Genomic DNA, 19,476 nt, shown 5'->3' with positions numbered 1-19,476 from the left:
TTGAGACTTACCGTTAAATGTGTCGTAGGCCGTTGGCTGATATTCTTCTCTGAACGTATCCTGAGCATATGCTGCTATCAAGGAGCTCTTTCCCACAGCTCCATCACCAACTAACACACACTTTATCTTCTCCTTCTTACCACATTTCACTTTCCGTCTATCTTTAATTTGAAACATCCGATTTAAAGTCCTTTTACCCTTTTTGTCACGGACAGTCCACTCGTTCATTTTATCACAGCAATTCAAGTCTCCAGAATCATCGTCTCGTATCACAGCGCGATTGTTTTCTTCCGCTACTTCAGAATAATCGTAGTCGTCATCATCCCGCCGCGAAATAGGGAATTGACTTGGACTATGAACTCCGAACACAAAAGGACCGTCTCGCTCCGGTAAACGGTTAGTAAACCCGTTGGCTGGCACCGACGGCTTTGCATACTGCACTACGGGCGCACTATATTGGTTTGTTAAATACTCGGCTGAGGCTTGAGGATCAAATCTGAAAACTAGTTCAGCTTCTCTGCGATCCAAACTCAATTCCGGTGGAGTCACTTTGTCTTGAAAGTAACTGACCTTTTCACGAGCACGACTCTCTTGCAATCGTCTTTCGAGTTCGACATTTGAAGGCTTCCAATAGTCCATACGATTTTCATATGAATTTTCATTCGTTAAAGTTCTCGGTGCGGGATAAGGCCTTTGTGGGCCATAATCGCGAGGCGGTGCTCGAGGTGGAACGACAATAGGCTTTTGCGGTTCCGCGAGCAACGGCCGGCGCGCTGACAAGTTCGCGTTCCTGTTAAACATGATCCCTTCTAAGCTGGGAGACATTTGCACTGTCATAAACCGTTGCGAGGAGGGTTATTGAAGCGTGCGTCCGCGCACATAACTCGAAATCGTGTTACGAACACTCGTGAAAGTTTTGTTCGGAGTTTACGCAAGAAAGAGGCGTGCGCTCCCCTTCACAGTCGAATCAAAACTAAACTGCCCGCGTTCGAGTTTCGACAGACGGCGCTGTTAGGGTACGTTCAGATGACAAGCGTTCAACGCGCGTTTTGATAACGCGCGTTTACAACTACATAACGACTATTCAGGGCCGTATACATGCTAACGCGCGTTTTATTGATACGCGCGTCGAACGCTGCACTAGCGCTCGACTGTTGTCAGCGCGCGTCAACGCGCGCTTTGAGATCATTGGTTTTCCATATTGCCGTTCAGTTGAGCGCGCGCTTTCGACGCGGTTGGACGAATTTAGGGTTCATCGGGTCATCAAGAAATCGTCCGAAATGGAAACCAAAGCTTTTATTATGGAATTATTTATAAACGAAATAGAGAAACGTCCTGCGATATGGGACATGACAAGTAGCGATTATTCAGATAGGAATTTAAAGAGACGGGCTTGGGAAGAACTTGTCCTCATATTCTGTGAAGGAGATGATAGTGAAGAAAAGAAGAAATTATTATGTGACTCTACTGACTGAACCATGGCGGTCGCGGCAATGCGCGTTCAACGCCTGGCAAGCGCGTATCATGTGCACACTAAACAAAAGATTAGCGCGCGTTCAACGCGCGTTGAGCGCTTGTCATCTGAACGTACCCTTAATTGCAACTTGCACCGGTCGCCGACTCCAAGTGAAGTTTTCGAGCGTTAAATTACAAAGCTTGCTAGTAGTCCCGTCTATGAAATGACCTGTTGGCCCTGTTGCTTTACCTGTTCAGGTATAAACGCGAAACGGTTAGGTTATAATATTATCAGCTGTTGAGTTTTAAAAAACATGGTTACCTACCTCGGTCTTTATTATTGTTACACGTTATACCTACGTTCAAAACTGAAAATATATTGTAATATTCCTGATAACCGTAGAAATATGATATATGTACCTAATACATATTATATTAATAGGTATATATTATGATCAATATTTTGCAAGTGTATATTATTTTGTAGAGACAATACATTGAAATTCCGGATTATAGGTAGGTACATAGTCTGCTTAAGATGAATAAAAATCTCAAAAAAACAGCTGACTTACGAATTCTTACAAAGCGGGACTGCGTCCAGTAGGTATTACGGGATGGTTCCGCAGATTGCGGGACGGTTGGCCACACAGACATGTAGTGGTTGGCCACCTATTATAAGGTAAGGTTAAGGTACCTACTTACCGATATAGATCAATCAAAAAAGTTAAGTAGGTAGGTATATAATGTTAAATTCAACATTCAAGCATATTTTGTTATTTATTTTACCCTTAAACTGACGATTTTACTTATATATAGTGAGCTAAATGCTCTGCATATGCTGCCAATATGCTACAATATAAATTCTTTACCTACACACACTATTTAATATTGAATAAATAAGAATAACAAAGCAACAAAATGTACAAGTAACTAAGTTTATGACGTCTTACTGGTAGGTATATCTATGTCAAATTATTAATTAATTATTATTAACTCCTACACCAATTTAAAAAGTTGAAAACTTACAATTTATAATGTAGATTTGCTTGATGAACTGTATTATTTAAGCAAACAAAATAGTTAGCACTTACAAACCCAAGTCTATTTAAATATTATATCATCATAATTTTGTATAAATATTAAGCAGATCTTAGAAATTATTAGTGATAACAGAATTAAAAGATATAGCGAAAACTAGGTACTTTAATTTCAGTTTTTGTTTTTGGACTTTGGAGCGTTTTTCCAACTGAACAAAGACAAACAAAGTTCAAAGACTACAGATGTACAGAAGTGGTACAGATTAGATACAAAAAAAGTATATTTATCATATTTTATCTTGAAAAAAATCTTGAAAAAATAAATTACATGGCTTAAAATGCCTTGAGTCTGAGTTCAATATTAAAAAAATAAAATCCAGTTAAACCTATTTTATAGAGTCAAGCTTAAACTAGGAATGTTGGCCAGTGTATATTTGATAACAAATTTAAATCAGATAAATATTTAAAGTGCTGATAATATTCATTTTAATAAAACATTTTTAACATTGTATAATATTATAAGTGAAAAGAGCGTGTGTGCCGAGCATATGTATCAGAAGTGAAACTTCTTTGGCAAGATTCAAAGACATCCAATCATCGCCTTGACGTGATGGTATTGCCATAACGCGACTTTTTACGCTCAACGCGCCTAAAAAAGTTTCACTTCATTCAATTTGCGACTAAAAATACATGCAATAGTATGAAAAATATAGTCTGTATGTAACATATCGTAGACACTATTTAATCTGTACAAAGCACATGTATTTTTTAGATATCTGTCAATGTCTATAATTCTGTAATCTGTCATAACAAAAAAATGTGGACGATATCTAAAATTCACATTCATCTAAGTGTTTAAATAAACTATAATAAGTATTAATATCACTTTATTTGTATATTGCATACAATTTAAGTCTCAATTAAGTTCGAATAACAGTCAGACTATAAAATGGCAAAATTTAAACTAAGTAAGTTTTTATATTTAAGAATTTGATAGAAAATGTAACTATTCCTCACATGGACAGAAATGTAAAATGGAAATATTAATTAATTATATATAATTAAATTATAACTTGTATTACGCAACAAAAACGTTTATTTTAATATTTCATTTAGAAACATATTTACTGGAAGTGAGGTTATGTTTTCAATTATGCTTACATTATTTTATAAAATATCATATTTTAATTATTCAGAGAAACCTTCTAAGCGTCAGCCAGCGCGTCTCCGTTACAAAATAGAGAAAAAAGTTAAAGACCACAACAGAAAACTAAAAAAGGAGGCAAAGAAGAATCCAAAATCTAAAAAAGCTAAGCCAATTCAGATTCCAAATGAGTGTCCGTTCAAAGAAGATATTTTAAAGGAGGTGGAAGCTGTAAAGAAGCACAAAGAAGAAGAAAGACAGAAGAGAAGGGAACTGGCTAAACTTGAGAAACAGAAGAAACTAGAAGAGAAGAAAGGAAACAATGTGGATATGGGTACACTTGTAAGTATTCAAATTTGTTCTTTTATTTTATAGGTAGAATTTTATGAGGTTAATTTGCAATTGTAACAGATTTTGTGATTACCCCGGTTTGCGGTTATTGTAAACTTTTGTTTTAAATAAAGAACTTCTATTTTATTGCATACATTTCTAAGCCTCAATCATCATTTAAATATCAATTATTTGAACTTTTTTCTACAAATGTTTAAATCATTAATGAAATAAAAACACCTTTTATTTATACCTCTATTATTATTTATTGTCCTTATTTAGGTAGCTAATGCTCAAGCTAGAGGAAAAGTTCATGAAGCATTCAAAGGGAATGAAATTGAAACTGATGATGGTATGGGTAAGGACAGACAGCAAGAGAACTCATTGAAGACTTATTATAGAGAGTTTAAGAAGGTCATAACTGAAGCTGAGGTCATTTTAGAAGTGGTGGATGCAAGAGATCCTCTTGGTGAGCTATTCCAAACCTTATTTGTTAATATGATTCCTGATGTCCATTTCAATCCTTCATATTTTTTATTGATCCATATTAATAATAATATATACATCTATCTGTTCACTGGTGGCTTTGCCCGCATTGTAAAAAAAATACCCCTGAAATGTTTCAAAATGGTAAAAAGGAGCCTATGCTCTATTTCCTTAACTATATCCAGACAAAAAATATCACATCATAAAGTTGTTCAATTGCGATGTGAAAGAAAGACAAACTAATAAAGACAAACTAGCACACTTTCAAATTTTAAATGTTAGTAAAGATAATATTATAACTATAAGTTAGAATAAGGACTGATTGTTTCACTCATCCTTTTTAAAAAATGTATGCATTATTAATTTGGGAATTCAGGATTAGTGACTTATTTGTGCTAATAATATGAAATTTTTAGGTACCCGTTGTACTCAAGTAGAAGAAGCTGTGCGGGAATCTGGAAAGCGCCTAGTCTTAGTATTAAATAAAGCAGACTTAGTGCCAAGGGAAAACCTAACAGCTTGGTTAAAGTATCTACGGAGAACGGCCCCCGCAGTACCGTTTAAGGCATCTACTCAGGACCAGCAACATAACCTTGGTAGAAAAAAGATGAAGCATATTGTGAAAGAAAAGGAGATGAAAGGTTAGTTTTTGTTTAATTTGAATAAGTAAAATTGTTTTTTGGATAGTTTGAACTTAAGTACTTCCATAAGCTTTTTAAATAATATGCAAAATTACCTTCATTTTCTGTTTTTGAATCATAAGCCAAATTAAAAGATAATATGTTATTTTTTTACAAAAAGAAAATATTCTTCATGCTTAAAGAAAAGCTATTAATTATAGTAATCTATACATATAATAAATCTGAAGAAGGGTCTATTCTGTACATTCAAAATATTGAAAAAATAAATAGCAGAGGGTGGGACTAGATCTATACCAAACCCAAATATTATGTGATTTAAAATTTTTTCGTCTGTCTGTATGTTCAGGCATCACGTGAAAACGAACGGTTCAATTTAGATGAAACTTGGTATAATTATACCTTATTATCCTGGGCATAAAATGGGATACTTTTCATCCTGGAAAAATACATAGAAAAAAAAATCTCAATTTTTTCTACTTTTTCCGCGCGGACGGAGTCGCAGGCGGAAGCTAGTTATTAATAAGTGTGTAATTATGAGGTTATTAATTCTTTGCATGATGTTACTTTACAATATGATATTCTACAGTTAATAATTATTTTAAATTTTTCCTTCAGGATCAGCCTGTGTTGGCGCAGAGTTACTAATGAGTCTACTCGGTAACTACTGTAGAAATAAGGGTATCAAGACATCTATAACAGTTGGTGTGGTCGGCCTCCCTAATGTTGGCAAGAGTTCCATTATCAACAGCTTGAACAGATCCCGCGCGTGTAATGTTGGTAGTACTCCTGGAGTTACAAAGTTAGTGATTTGTATTATTCATTTTCTTTGTTATTTATATTGTAAATTGATTTCAAAGAGTTTTTTTAAAGCTAGTTTTTTGTTCATTTAATCAATTAAGCATATCAATATCGTAGGATAGTAAAATTATTATCAATGGATGTAATTTTTTTTGAAGTACATTTACATTTCAAACCTTTCAAGTGTTATTTACCATTCGTTAGAGAAATTAGAATCGGGAAGTTGAAAATTAGTAGATGAAAACTGAATCTAATATGGCAATTTTAAAGCATTAGAGAGTACATATTTCAATCCACTTTTTCAAATTACCATTAAAAACTAACATTAATTATATTCCAGACAAATGCAAACCGTGCAGTTAGACTCAAAGATCAAGATCCTCGACAGTCCAGGGATAGTATTCCACTCAGGGTCGGAAAGCGATGCAACGGTAGCTCTAAAGAATGCTATTAGAGTGGGAGCGTTAAAGGATCCCATAACACCCGCTAATGCGATCTTACAACGAGCAAATAAGCATACACTAGTGGCATTGTATTGTATACCAGAGTTTAGTACACCACAAGTGAGTGAATTTTTTTATTGTTAAACATATTTTTTCCGAATATGAAAATAGAACATCATCCTCATTTTAGCTGTAAAAATATACAGAAGCTTGTTTTTATTGCTGTGTCTTTCATAATACGGTTTCACAGTATGAAATTTTGCATGTACATATTTCGTGTAAAAATATACTGGGCAAATTAATTATAAAAAAGCATATTTTACGAACTCCTCTTATCCATTTTCATTTATCAATTTTCATAAATGAAAATTATTTTATATATATAAATTTATAAAGAATAGAAAGAATTCGGCCACGAGGCGGGACTCGAACCCGCATCCTTTCGCGCCATTCCGGGGCGGATGCCTCACCAACTCAGCCACTCGTGACCCGCCAGAGCAATCGAATTTATTCTATTCTTTCAGTTTTATGTGTCTGAAGGGACACACCGCGCGCCATCTATTGAAATGATTAACAACCATTTCAACCAATATGATATCCAACAATATAATATGATATCACTGAAAATTATTTTTATGAAGTAATAAATATTAAATATGTTGTTATTCAATCCAGGAATTCTACGCAAGTCTAGCATCACGTATGGGTCGGTATAAGAAGGGTGGTGTGCCCGACCAAGAAGCCGCTGCAAGAATATTGCTCAATGATTGGAACACTGGAAAGGTAATAATTGTTGAAGTGAAAACTTCTTTAGCGGCGTTGAGCACTTTTTCTGTAATGAGTATATAAAATCTTAAACTCGCGTCAGGACACGTGACCTGATCGAAAAAGCGTAAGACGGATACCATTCCAAAATATCAAATATGCTCAACGTTAATAATCAAGTTTTCACTTCTGCCGGCACTCCCGGAGTGCAACCAGTCTTTTTTTTTATTGATAAGGTCCTTTTAATTAATCAGGAACTTAGCACTTAGCTGACCACCAGGCAAGGCGTCGCGTCGGCTTCTTTGCCTTCGTATATTATAAAAAAAAATTAATCAGAATATTCTTGTCTTTTTTTGTTATTGAAAAGATGATATCTTCACGCTTATGTTGGACTCATAGCATTAAAAATTTAAAATAATAAGTTTTAGTAATCTAGTTCTTTGGCATATTACTATAATATATTATGATGTTACATAATATGTAATTTGTAAAATTGTAAAACTGACATGATTAAAAAGAGCAACTATGGAGTTTCTTGCCGATTCTTCTCCGTAGATATATTCGTATATAGATTCTTTCCGAATTGGTGGTAAATGTTAAAAATATGTACCTAATGACGTTTCAAAAGTGCTTCTAAAAGAAGTCTAATTGAATAAATAAATGTTTCAGTTTGAGTTTGAGTTTATTTGAAGTTGTTACAAAATATTGTTTTAGGAAAATAATAACTTAAGAGGACGAAATTAATGTGATGTCCATGTTATTATCATTCCCTGAATATTTGCCTTTACATAATATTGGTACTTACTAATCAATAACATTACGTTTTGGAAAGTCCTAGTAACAATTAAAATATTGTTAGACATAACTTTTGATTTAATATTTTTGTGGATGAGAGTTCGACCCAACTACCTTCACTTTGCTAATAGTCGTTATCTTGCTGTGTTTTGTTATCAACTACCTACATCAATTAGCTATCTGTGTAGAATCGCAGTACATTCTTACTACATTCAAACTAATAATTAACCCGGCTTCTCGTGTTATTTCTTACTAGCTTCCGCCCACGACTTTGTACGTGCATCCCCGATTTTCCCCGTTCCCGCAAGAATTTTGGGAAATTCTTAGCGGATGCCTACGTCCTAACATCTACCTGCATGCCAAATTTCAGCCCGATACGTCCAGTGGTTTGGGCTGTGCGTTGATAGATCACTATATCAGTCACCTTTGAGTTATATATATATAGATAATATTAAACCTATTATAATAAACTTTATATTTAATGTTCTTTTCCAGGTCCGTTATTTCACTGAGCCTCCAGAGACGCCTGTTTCCGAAGTGCATGTGGATGCTAAAATAGTGACGTCAATGGCGCAAGAATTCGACATTAATTCCTTTGAAGCGATGGAAACTGAGGTTATCAATGCACTGAATTGTCAACCTAATGACGATGCTATTAAAGTAAGTTATTCAATGACATGGAACTGTTAATAGAATTTGGAATTTTTGTTTGTTACTTCTGTGAAACAAAAAAAAAAGTCGTCCCGAGAATCGAACTTAGAGAGAGACTTTCTAAGTTCGATACTGATACATAATGATCACTAGACAAATGTCTAATTAAAAACATGACAGTAAAATATAAATATTATGTTGTGTGTTTCGCTTATAATATGTGTAAATAGCTTTCCGCCCGCGGTTCGCCCGCGTTTTCAATGAAAAACCCGCATAGTTCCCGTTACCGTGGGATTTCCGAGATAAAACCTATCCTATGTGTTAATCCAGGTTACTCTCTATATGTGTGCTAAATTTCATTGTAATCGGTTCAGTAGAATTTGCGTGAAAGAGTAACAAACTTTGCACTCCGGGAGTGCCGGCAGAAGTGAAAACTTGATTATTAACGTTGAGCATGTTTGATATTTTGGAATGGTATCCGTCTTACGCTTTTTCGATCAGGTCACGTGTCCACGCGAGTTTAAGATTTTATACCCATTACAGAAAAAGTGCTCAACGCCACTAAAGAAGTTTTCACTTCAAAAACCTCGGCATTCAAATATAATAGTTATTTGATATTTCAATGCAATTTTATTTCCAGATATCCAGCACAGGTCCAGTAACAGCCATGGATGAAATGCAAATCGATGAAGAAGAAGGCTTATTATCAAAAACAGTCAATATTCGACCAAAACTAGATAAAACTGGCAGGAACGCAGTAAAAGCGAAAAACGACCCCGAAATGCAAATAGAAGGCAACACTAAACAAAATAAACTAAGGAAAATGCAGTTTAAAAAGGATAAAAAGAAAAAAGCTAAAAATGAAAAGAAGGCGGTACAATTGGCTGATGTTTTAGAAACTGTTACTTTGACTAATTCAGTTAAGAAAGATGACTACAGTTTTAAGGAAGATTTTTCACTGTAGTGCGGCATATTGTATGCTAAGTTGAAATATATTGTATATTTCTATATTGAATGCTTGTTTTATTTATAAATTATTTGAAATATGTGTTTGTTTGTTTGTTTGTCTGATTTTTGAGTCCCAAGCGATTAACGTATTTTTTTCATAGAGGCAGAAAATCAGAATGTATAACCACAGGTAAAAAAAAGACGTGTGGCACTCGGGGACTGCCGCGGTAAAGCTATTGCATGCTATGCCTTCAAGCCACACCTCCGCGCCCGTCGGAGTGGGGAGCGTGACGTTTTTTCGTTACGGAATTTCTCGATTCGGTCCCTGCGCTCAAGGCCCGCGATAGAAGCTATGCAATAGCTTAAAATGCTATAAGTACGTAAAAGTATTTTCTATCCTCGATTGCAATAAAATAATGGTTTAATATTATTAGTAGTTAGTTCTATAGTCTTTATCTGAATTAATTAGGTTGAATTCACCATACACGCAACCCATTTAGAAAACATTCAACATAAGTACATAACAAAAGTGGCGTGTTATGGTAATTATATTTATCAATTATTACCTCTGTTATCACTCACATTCAATAGACTCGCGTTCAAATGTGAACATAAAAGGAGATAATTATATTTTACCAATAACCTCAACCCCTTTTACATGATCAGTACTTAGTGGACAAATTTTAATGGGGCCAACCAAAAAACAGGATCACCGAAATAGAATCACTCAGTCCAAAGATCTGTGGTAACAAACCAAAAAAAAAACAGTCGAATAGAGAATTTTGCCTTTTATCAATCCTTGCAAAACAATTTATTCAATTTAAATTACAATTCCTCTTAAAATGGGACTCATCATAATATTATAATGAGCATTAAATCCCCTCTTTGTAATTTGTATGTCTCTATTATAAGCTAGTTTAACCATGTAACAAACAATATTTCTATGTATGTACAATAAAGAGTATGAATCTATTAATTATATAATTTATTAATTACTCTACATACTAATTAAAAAATGGTATTTAATTTATGCAGTAGGCCTGTACATCATATTATTTTAACGTGAAGCAGGGTCGATTCCTTTTTATATGAATATCTATAAACACAATAACCCATACAAGCTTTATTACTTTGTATATTTTAATTATTATACACTAGGTTTCCGCCCGCGGCTTCGCCCGCGCAGTCAAAGAAAAACCCGCATAGTTCCCGTTCCCGTGGGACTTCCGGGATTGCGTCATTTTCCCGGGATAAAAAGTAGCCTATGTCCTTTCTTGGGTATCAAAATATCTCCATACCAAATTTCATGAAAATTGGTTCAGTAGTTTAGGCGTGATTGAGTAACAGACAGACAGACAGAGTTACTTTCGCATTTATAATATTAGTATGGATTATTTATTTTTCTTCAATGTCGTCTGTACAAATGAAAAAAAAAAAAAAATAAATAAATAATGCCGAGAATCCAGTCTATCTCTGATCGCGAGTTTTTCACCACGCTACATCAATGTTTTGTTTTGCTTCAACGCACAAAATATGATATCTCTGTCTCTATCTTATGCCCTGTGCATTTTCTATTGGACAATAATATTATATTTGAAGAATACATTTTTACTTAAATTTTAATGAATAAGTAATTATATATAAATCTTTTCTGAATACTAAAAATTACCAATCGATTTTATATTATAATAGACCTATACAGATGTGAGTATCTTTTTATTTCTCGACAACATTTGAATCGTCCTCTAGGATCACTAGGATAAATATTTTAAATTCTCCCGCCAACAACGACAATCCCATAGCGACGGTGTGTTCAATTCCTATTTGATAATTTGGCCCAATAAGAACGTTCCATCTGTCTGCGTAATGCAACGTCACATAATGAACCTGTATACAGTATGTCTCTTTCCAACTAGTGATATTTTCATATATTTATTTCTTTCACTAATTTTGTAATCGTATGTCACTACTGTTGCCGACTCATTCCCTCATACGGCTTTTGCTTAAGATAGAATGAGACGGCGAATTTACTACGTAACATAGCAGTTAAAATTAAATAATAGAGCGTCTCAAAATTTTTTGTGCTTATTCGTGGCTAGTTTGCTCGCGAGTGAGGGTGTCTGTGTCAAACAAAATGAAATCGCTAGTTTTAGGATTGGTCAGCTTGCTGGCAATTTATTCAGTTAATTGTGATGTATATTTCGAAGAAAAATTCCCTGATGGTAAGTACATAACTACGAAAGGCCAAAAAGACAAAAGTGCCGGCATACCGCGTGTAGGAATCGATGGCCGATGCCGGCTACATTTCATAGTTTTTCCAAAGACTTATTTCTGTTACAGATTCATGGGAATCTAATTGGGTATACAGTGAACATCCCGGAAAAGAATTCGGTAAATTCAAGCTGACAGCGGGAAAGTTCTACAATGACCCAGAAGAAGATAAAGGTACCTCTTCCTTTCTAATCAAAATCATACACGTAGTCAACTATTTTAGTTAAGTGTTTTATTAATATTTGAATAATAGGTATATTACAAAAGATGGCATTTTTAATACAATTTAGCAAAAGCCTAATAATAATCCAATTAATTTCGATCCACATGAGTAATATTCATAATGTACGAAACCGGCAAAAACTTCGCTACCCTCACGAGTTTTTTATCGTATCTACATCGTACATCATATTTTGCCGAACCTATTTTTCCATATTAAATGAGTATTTTTTGTCAGGTCTACAAACATCAGAGGATGCGAGGTTCTATGCTCTCTCAACCAAATTCAAGCCTTTCTCAAACGAGGGCAAGCCCTTAGTTGTGCAGTTCTCTGTGAAACATGAGCAGGACATCGACTGCGGTGGTGGCTACCTGAAAATCTTCGACTGCAAGTTGGACTCCAAGGACATGCATGGAGAGACACCCTACGAAATTATGTTCGGTCCTGACATTTGCGGTCCTGGTACTAAGAAGGTAAGAAATCTATACCTCAATAAAAAACTGTCACCATGGAAAGCTCTTTATTCATGTCTTTGACTCATATTTTTATGTTGCACCTGCATGTTGCATTGAATGATTTTTCTAGAAAATTCTTCACTTTCATATTAAGAAGTAGAAGTCCACTAAAAAAAATATATAAATAGTAAATATTTAAATGATCAATTTACCAAATTATGGTATTTAATTATAGAATCAAGGCCAATATATTAAGTTCTGAGGAAATTACTAGAACTTTCTGGTAGTTGAGTTAATTTACAATTACTTAATCTGTTTTAAACATACATTATTAGTTATTATTCATAGAATAGTAGATTACAATTTATATAGGTCTTATCAGAATATTTTTATATCATGTAGTTAGGTATTTCGTTACTTTTTTTAGTTTAGTTTTTTTTTCAATCAATCATCAATCAATGTTTGATTGGTTATATTATTACCTTGCAATTTAAATTTTCAGTAAATTTTAAGCTGTAATACACTATTTATAGGCATCAAATATTGAATAATAAATCATCTTGATCATAATCATTTTTTAATTATATTTTATTGAAAGGATATTTCACCTTGACTCTAAATAATATTGCTGTTGCATGCCAACTTAACATATTCTGATGTGTATCTCATATGGAACATACTTATTAACAATAGTAATAATAATGCTGTAACATGCAATTTAACTATTTATTTGAATTTTAATCCTTTATATTGAACATAAAGACTAAAACTTGGGTTCTTTAAATAACCGGTTGAGCCCCGAATGGCCCGATCGGTCCACAACACAATAGATTTTCTATTGTGTCTGTGGTTCCGGGGCCAGAGTTAATAATAATATGTAAGTAATAAGCCTACCTTTTTAATTATTTTGTTAATGACATTATTCAATTTAACATTATCCATTATAATTAAATAATGATAAGTTATCAAAGTTTAATTGATGCATATTAAATATTAATAGACTAAAAATAGAAAGTTTCAATGCATTCATCATATGAGTTGAATTTTATTATCAGAGTTTATTAATCAAATGGAATTGGGTTATCAGTTTTTATCTTTATCGAATGGATGTAAATATTTATTGCCAAAATAAAGTAATTTAATGTCCCTTATGATTAATTTGACCAACGTTTATTAATCAAATCTTTATTATCTTGCATTTCAATTGATAAAAAATTGTATGCTAAAAATATGATACAAGGGTTTTAAAGTTTAAATTCAAATGTAACTTTTTTTATCTTTTTTGTTTCTAGGTATGCTAAGTTCTTAAATCTATTTCAAAACTGAAAAATGTATCTGATATTAATCAGCTTTCTTCGCTATATCTACATAATATATAATATGTATATTTAACTTGTAAAAATTGTCATGGAAACTTGTAAAAATGTTCATAAAACTGAAACACAACAACCAATAAGTGAATAAGTGAAGAATACCCATATCGTTAACATTGGCTAAACACATATATTACTTCTAGGTGCACGTAATCTTCAGCTACAAGGGCAAGAACCACCTCATCAAGAAGGACATCCGTTGCAAGGACGACGTCTACACTCACTTGTACACTCTGCTCGTGAACCCAGATAATACATATGAAGTTCTCATTGATAATGAAAAGGTTGAATCTGGCAACCTCGAAGATGACTGGGACTTCCTGCCACCTAAGAAGATCAAGGTATGTCTATTTTAATTAGGGATGTAACGATACATGATTTTGCCGATACGATACCGATACCGATATTTTTAGTAATGTATCGGCGATACCGATACCGATACCGATATCGATGGCTTGGTAGAAAAATAAATAGTGAATTATGCATAAAAAGTTACCAACATTTAACAGAGACAACTGTTAATCGTATTCTTTTAAATAAAAATACCAAATCAAAAAACAACAAAACCATTTATTTTAGTATTATTATTTTACGAAGTCAGTTAAACTTTAAGTAATACACATACAATCAGTACCTAATAAAAGTTTACTATAATTGGTAGAGTTTTTTCAGAAAACAAAGTGCGCACGCGCGGGCTGCCTCCCGCATCGTTCAATGGGCGCGGATTTTTGAATTATTTGATATCAAAAAAATTGGTTGTTTGTAAAGTAGGTTTACGATCGAGATGTTTACGTGATAACATAATGCAGTGGCAGCGCTCGAGATGAAACGGGAGATCGGTCTCTCTCGTTATACCTGCGATCGCGCTCGTGAGGTTTTGGTGTGACACAAGTTTATGAACATGTCACCCGACTAAAACGATTTTAAAAACGTTATCACGTTAAAAATTAAAAAAAATCAAAATTATTTATTTATTTCCTTTACATAAACAAATTTGTGATTGGAACACTCCTAGTAAGCAAATAAAATGCTTGTGTCAGGAGGTTCCGCTCTTCCTTAACACTATTACAGAAACAGAAATAAAACAATGTGAATGAAAACAATGCAAAAACATAAAAGAAAAGAAAGAATTTAATAAAAAAATATCGGTATCGGTTGATTTATTATCGGCGATATATCGGCGATATATCGGTATCGGTATCGGTATCGTTACATCCCTAATTTTAATCTTAATTATATGTAAGGTATAGTTATTTTAGATATCAGCCTTGTTTTAAAATTATTTTATCCTTTTTTTACGATTTTTAAAGAAGTTATATATTTTCGGCAATCAAGTTTCTATTTGCAAATTTTTATCATTGATCATGGAAAATTCCAACCAAAAATCAAAATCGTAATATTCTAGTAGTAGGAGATCCTCATATAAAATTTTCTCTGTATCAAATCCTATATGTTTTTATTTATTGAAGTGAAAACTTCTTTAGCGGCGTTGAGCACTTTTTCTGGGTTACCTATCTTAATCTCGAATTTTAATATTCCGAATATCATAATCCAGAAAACGTTTGGACATTTTTTCATAACTCCGAATTTTAAAATTTCGAAGTTTTGTTTGCCATATAATCGCAACTCCGAATTTCATTTGCCCATTTCTTTATTTGTACGACGTTTTACAATCCAGACGAATGAGTTCCAGACATTCGTAATCTAAATGCACAAAATCCAGATGACCGTAATCCATATGCACGAAAGCCAGATTTTTAAAACACAAATTTTTGAAATACAGTTAATTGATATCCAGACAAACAATGTCCAGATTTTTGAAATTCAAATAAACGATATCCAGCAAAACGAAATCCTTCCAGGGGGTCGCAGCACGAACTTAACCTAACCTACTGAATAGATTTTAACACTTTAACCTTTCTGTAATGGGCAAGTAAAACAATAGCGAGTCGGTTCTGGCACTCGCCGGCCGCTGCCGCGGCACGCTCGCTTCGCTCGCTCGGCTCGTGCATGGGGGGTCACAGTTCAAACCTAACCTAACCTACTGAGTCGAATTTGACACTTAAACCTTTCTGTAATGGGCAAGTAAAACAATAGCGAGTCAGTTCTAGCGTGGGGGTCGTAGTTCAAACCTAACCTACTGAGTCGACTTTGACACTAAAACCGGTCTGTAATGGACAAGTAAAACAATAAATTTACTTACTGACAATGTTTATTTTCAGTCGATAGTAAAGGTATAATCATGATTGTATGTAAATCAAATAAAAAGTTTATGAAAATCTGGCAATAGTTTATCTGTTATACGATTATATGGGAACCAAATAAAAAGATTATGAAAATTTGGCAATAGTTTATTTGGAAAATGGTACGATGGGAAACAAAAAAAAGTATTCTGAGAATCTGGTATAATGAGATCTGTATTATGAGAATACGGGAAACAAAAAAATACTTTTTAAAAATCTGGTTTTGGTGCATCTGGAAATTGATTCATCTGGGAAATTAAAAAAGGAATTTTAAAAATTTGTCATTCATTACATCTGTCTTTTAAAAGTTCTAACAACCGTTTTCGGGGTTTTAAGATTCGGGTAATAGAAATTCGAGTTTTTAATAGGTTACCCTTTTTCTGTAATGGGTATAAAAACTTAAACTCGCGTCAGGACACGTGACCTGATCGAAAAAGCGTAAGACGGATACCATTCCAAAATATCAAACATGCTCAACGTTAATAATAAAGTTTTCACTTCTGCCGGCACTCCCGGAGTGCAACCCGTCTTTTTTTTTAATTATTTTTTCTAGTTTGAAATATGGATATATTTCCCTTTATGTAAAAGTTTGTTTTACTAATTCCCGCCATCTCTAGGACCCATCAGCCAAAAAGCCTGAAGACTGGGACGACAGAGCGACCATCCCCGACCCAGATGACCAGAAACCCGAAGACTGGGACAAGCCTGAACACATTCCGGACCCTGATGCCACCAAGCCTGAAGATTGGGACGATGAAATGGACGGAGAGTGGGAACCACCCATGATTGATAACCCTGAGTATAAGGGTGTGTGGGCGCCTAAGCAGGTTGGTGCAATATTATAATCTATTTATTTACATTGTTCTAAGTGGTAAAAAAAAAAAAAAAAATTAAAATTAAAAAGTAATTTTACTACTTAAAAATACAAATGAAATGCATTTTATTTTGTGAATTTAAAAAGTACCTAAGTTAACAAGATTTAAAGATGTCTATAAATCATAGCTATAAATGTTATCTATGCGAAAGTAATGCTAATATTTCAAAATAATTTCATGAAAGTTGATATTAAAAATACAAATTACAAATCTCAAATAGCCTAAATATCTATCTAACTATCAACTATCCATTTCATTATACATCGGCAAAATCTCGAAAGCGTAATTCCCTTTTCTATAGCCATATTCAAAATAGAATGAACTGTGACAAAAAAAGTTGTTTATACTGCGTCTAGTCAGGTTGTTCACCTTTATTACCGCTATTGCGGGGCCAATATGTTGGTCCAAGTTATTATGTTAAGTTATTGCTTATTGGTTCATTTGCACTTAGCTACGTCACTCGTATGTCGTGGTATATCCGTTAATTGGAAGGTTTCAGTGACCCCTACTAGTCATGCTTTTGGAAGTTTTCTATGTAAATTTTAGAAGTCTAGCCTCATGATGATTGTATTTTTTCGTTAATTCTTCGAATTTCTTAAAGTATAGCTACTTGATAATATATGAGCATTTATCGTCATAATTGTTAACAGAAATTGGTTATGTATAAAAACTAGTAGAACCTGTAATAAAACTTGTATTACAGGTTTTATCTTTAAAGTTTAAACATTGATATTTTATAGAAATAAAAAGTTGCTACCTTAATAAAAGATGGTTGTAATAAAAAGTTGGAGCTCAATTTATTGCAATCTCGTACAATAATTTCGAATTTAATTATTTAGGGTTGCCACTAAAACCACATTTCTCTACAGATCGACAACCCAGCATACAAAGGTCCATGGGTGCACCCCGAGATCGACAACCCTGAGTACACACCAGACGCGAACCTTTACAAACGCAACGAACTATGCGCAGTCGGTCTTGATCTCTGGCAAGTGAAATCTGGAACCATTTTCGACAACTTCCTAATCACTGATGATTTGTCACTCGCCAAGGAAAAGGGAGAGGAGATTAAGAGGAAGATTGAGGGAGAGAAGAAGATGAAGAATGAACAGGATGAGGTGGAACGGGAGAAGGAGAAGGCGGAGAAGCCGGATGAGGAGGATGATGAGGATCTCGATGATGAGGCTGGCGATGCCACACCTGTGGTGAGTTGACTTTGACATAACCCATTGAGCCCCGAACCGCCCGATCACGACACAAAAGATTTTCTATTGTGTCTGTGATTCCGGGGCCTGAGTTATTAAACTAAAATAATTATGTTGTCAAATGTTAGGGCAGGTTCTTAAATTGGTTTTTAAGTATCGAATGAAATGTAAATGGTGGTATCTGGTAACATCTGAGGATGATTTCATGTTATATTTTTGAATGTTATACAAATTTGCGTATGAATAATGTTGAATTTAGTATTTTATAGTATCGATTTACATATTTAAATTTTCGTGCTGATTAAATAATAAATATACCTCCAGACAGACTTTATGTAAATAATATTTGAGTGTTATAGTTTTACAAGGTTATTTAAAATGTTGTTTTATTTGTTACAGGAGGAGCACGATGAGCTGTAAACAAGATAGTGTAGTGCAAAGACAATAATTACCAACGGGTATATATAGCATGCCGCGCCATGCTCCTACAATGCTAGTTGAATCGTGTGCAATCCAGTATAATATTTATATAAATAGCACTGTGTGACACTCGAAATATTCCATTTTGTATGTTGACGTGAAAAAACCCTGGATTTTACCCGCAAATTGAAAAAAAGCTAAAATACCGCACAATATCTCTGCTAGTTTACAATCGGTATCATTCAAGCTCACTAAGAAATTTAGGGTTTTTCCACGTTAATAAATTGGGCGTGTTGTACGCCTGGGATGTACTGATTTTTTTTATGTATATAAAGCTCTGTACACACGATCGGAAACAGGTTAAGCAATAAGAGTAATGTGCATTGTGCAGTGTGTACACAGCCGAGTCAGATAGTTTCACGGCACTGCGTGTCGTGTGGAGCCAAGTTTGGTGTGGTCGAAGGATGAATGTTTCTGTTGTGAAATGAGTCTGATTAAATTAATATATAACATACGTTTTGTGTTTCATTAAATTGGGAGATAAATAACGTTTGACACTCATTAGTTAATTTTTAACATGTGTTAAAAATTACCTACAAATATTTTGACAAAAGGTCTCTAGATATCTATAAAGTAAAAATGAATCTCTAAATGTGTTTCTATGCTTAAAACTCGAGAACGGCTCTACCAATTTGATTGATTTTACGGAAGATTGGATATGGATTACTCCGTAAGATGGAAAGAAAACACGAAAAAGAGCAATGTGGCAGAACCATACTTTTCTATAAAAATAAAAATGGAAATCGCTTACATATCGAAAAAATTATGATCTAATTATTTAAACTAATATTGAAAAGTGAAAATTATTGTATTTATGGGTTTGTAAGTATCGAACTACCTAACTACAAGCATTCATCAAGT

At 33.9% G+C, this 19,476-nt stretch overlaps 3 protein-coding genes across 3 annotated transcripts in view; 2 read left to right on the top strand and 1 right to left on the bottom strand.

Annotated features, from left to right (window-relative positions):
• LOC149484398 (uncharacterized) overlaps nucleotides 1–998 on the bottom strand; it is a 41,954-nt gene extending 40,956 nt beyond the window's left edge. The window contains exon 1 of the mRNA XM_089700529.1: nucleotides 12–998. Coding sequence (XP_089556655.1) covers nucleotides 12–837 — 826 coding nt within the window. The 5' untranslated portion in view covers nucleotides 838–998. The remainder of the gene's footprint in view (nucleotides 1–11) is intronic.
• A 2,288-nt stretch (nucleotides 999–3,286) lies between these two features.
• Nucleotides 3,287–9,560, top strand: Ns1 (Nucleostemin 1). The gene is made up of 9 exons (XM_089700525.1): nucleotides 3,287–3,460; nucleotides 3,689–3,978; nucleotides 4,249–4,435; nucleotides 4,869–5,093; nucleotides 5,709–5,892; nucleotides 6,232–6,454; nucleotides 7,010–7,117; nucleotides 8,390–8,554; nucleotides 9,186–9,560. The coding sequence occupies exons 1-9, from the start codon at nucleotides 3,442–3,444 to the stop codon at nucleotides 9,507–9,509; spliced, it is 1,725 nt and encodes a 574-aa protein (XP_089556651.1). The 5' UTR covers nucleotides 3,287–3,441; the 3' UTR covers nucleotides 9,510–9,560.
• Nucleotides 9,561–11,555: 1,995 nt separating this feature from the next.
• Nucleotides 11,556–19,069, top strand: Calr (calreticulin). The gene is made up of 7 exons (XM_089700527.1): nucleotides 11,556–11,715; nucleotides 11,834–11,938; nucleotides 12,222–12,457; nucleotides 13,956–14,153; nucleotides 16,673–16,882; nucleotides 17,800–18,135; nucleotides 18,535–19,069. The coding sequence occupies exons 1-7, from the start codon at nucleotides 11,628–11,630 to the stop codon at nucleotides 18,553–18,555; spliced, it is 1,194 nt and encodes a 397-aa protein (XP_089556653.1). The 5' UTR covers nucleotides 11,556–11,627; the 3' UTR covers nucleotides 18,556–19,069.
• Nucleotides 19,070–19,476: the final 407 nt, after the last annotated feature.

This window comes from Colias philodice, chromosome 11 (genome assembly GCF_061535455.1).
Source record: "Colias philodice isolate Cphi_HAF_F1 chromosome 11, ilColPhil1 Martin Lab GWU primary, whole genome shotgun sequence".
In the NCBI taxonomy this organism is placed as follows: domain Eukaryota; kingdom Metazoa; phylum Arthropoda; class Insecta; order Lepidoptera; family Pieridae; genus Colias; species Colias philodice.
Note: the sequence above shows the minus strand (reverse complement) of the source record. Positions and strands in the feature narration are given on the sequence as shown.

Coding starts and splice junctions, on each gene's coding strand:
- Calr (XM_089700527.1), top strand. CDS start 11,628: ATGAAATCGCTAGTTTTAGGATTGGTCAGCTTGCTGGCAATTTATTCA. Junction 12,458..13,955: donor GCGGTCCTGGTACTAAGAAG/GTAAGAAATCTA, acceptor TATTACTTCTAG/GTGCACGTAATCTTCAGCTA. Junction 14,154..16,672: donor TGCCACCTAAGAAGATCAAG/GTATGTCTATTT, acceptor CGCCATCTCTAG/GACCCATCAGCCAAAAAGCC.
- Ns1 (XM_089700525.1), top strand. Junction 5,094..5,708: donor GAAAGAAAAGGAGATGAAAG/GTTAGTTTTTGT, acceptor TTTTTCCTTCAG/GATCAGCCTGTGTTGGCGCA. Junction 7,118..8,389: donor ATGATTGGAACACTGGAAAG/GTAATAATTGTT, acceptor GTTCTTTTCCAG/GTCCGTTATTTCACTGAGCC.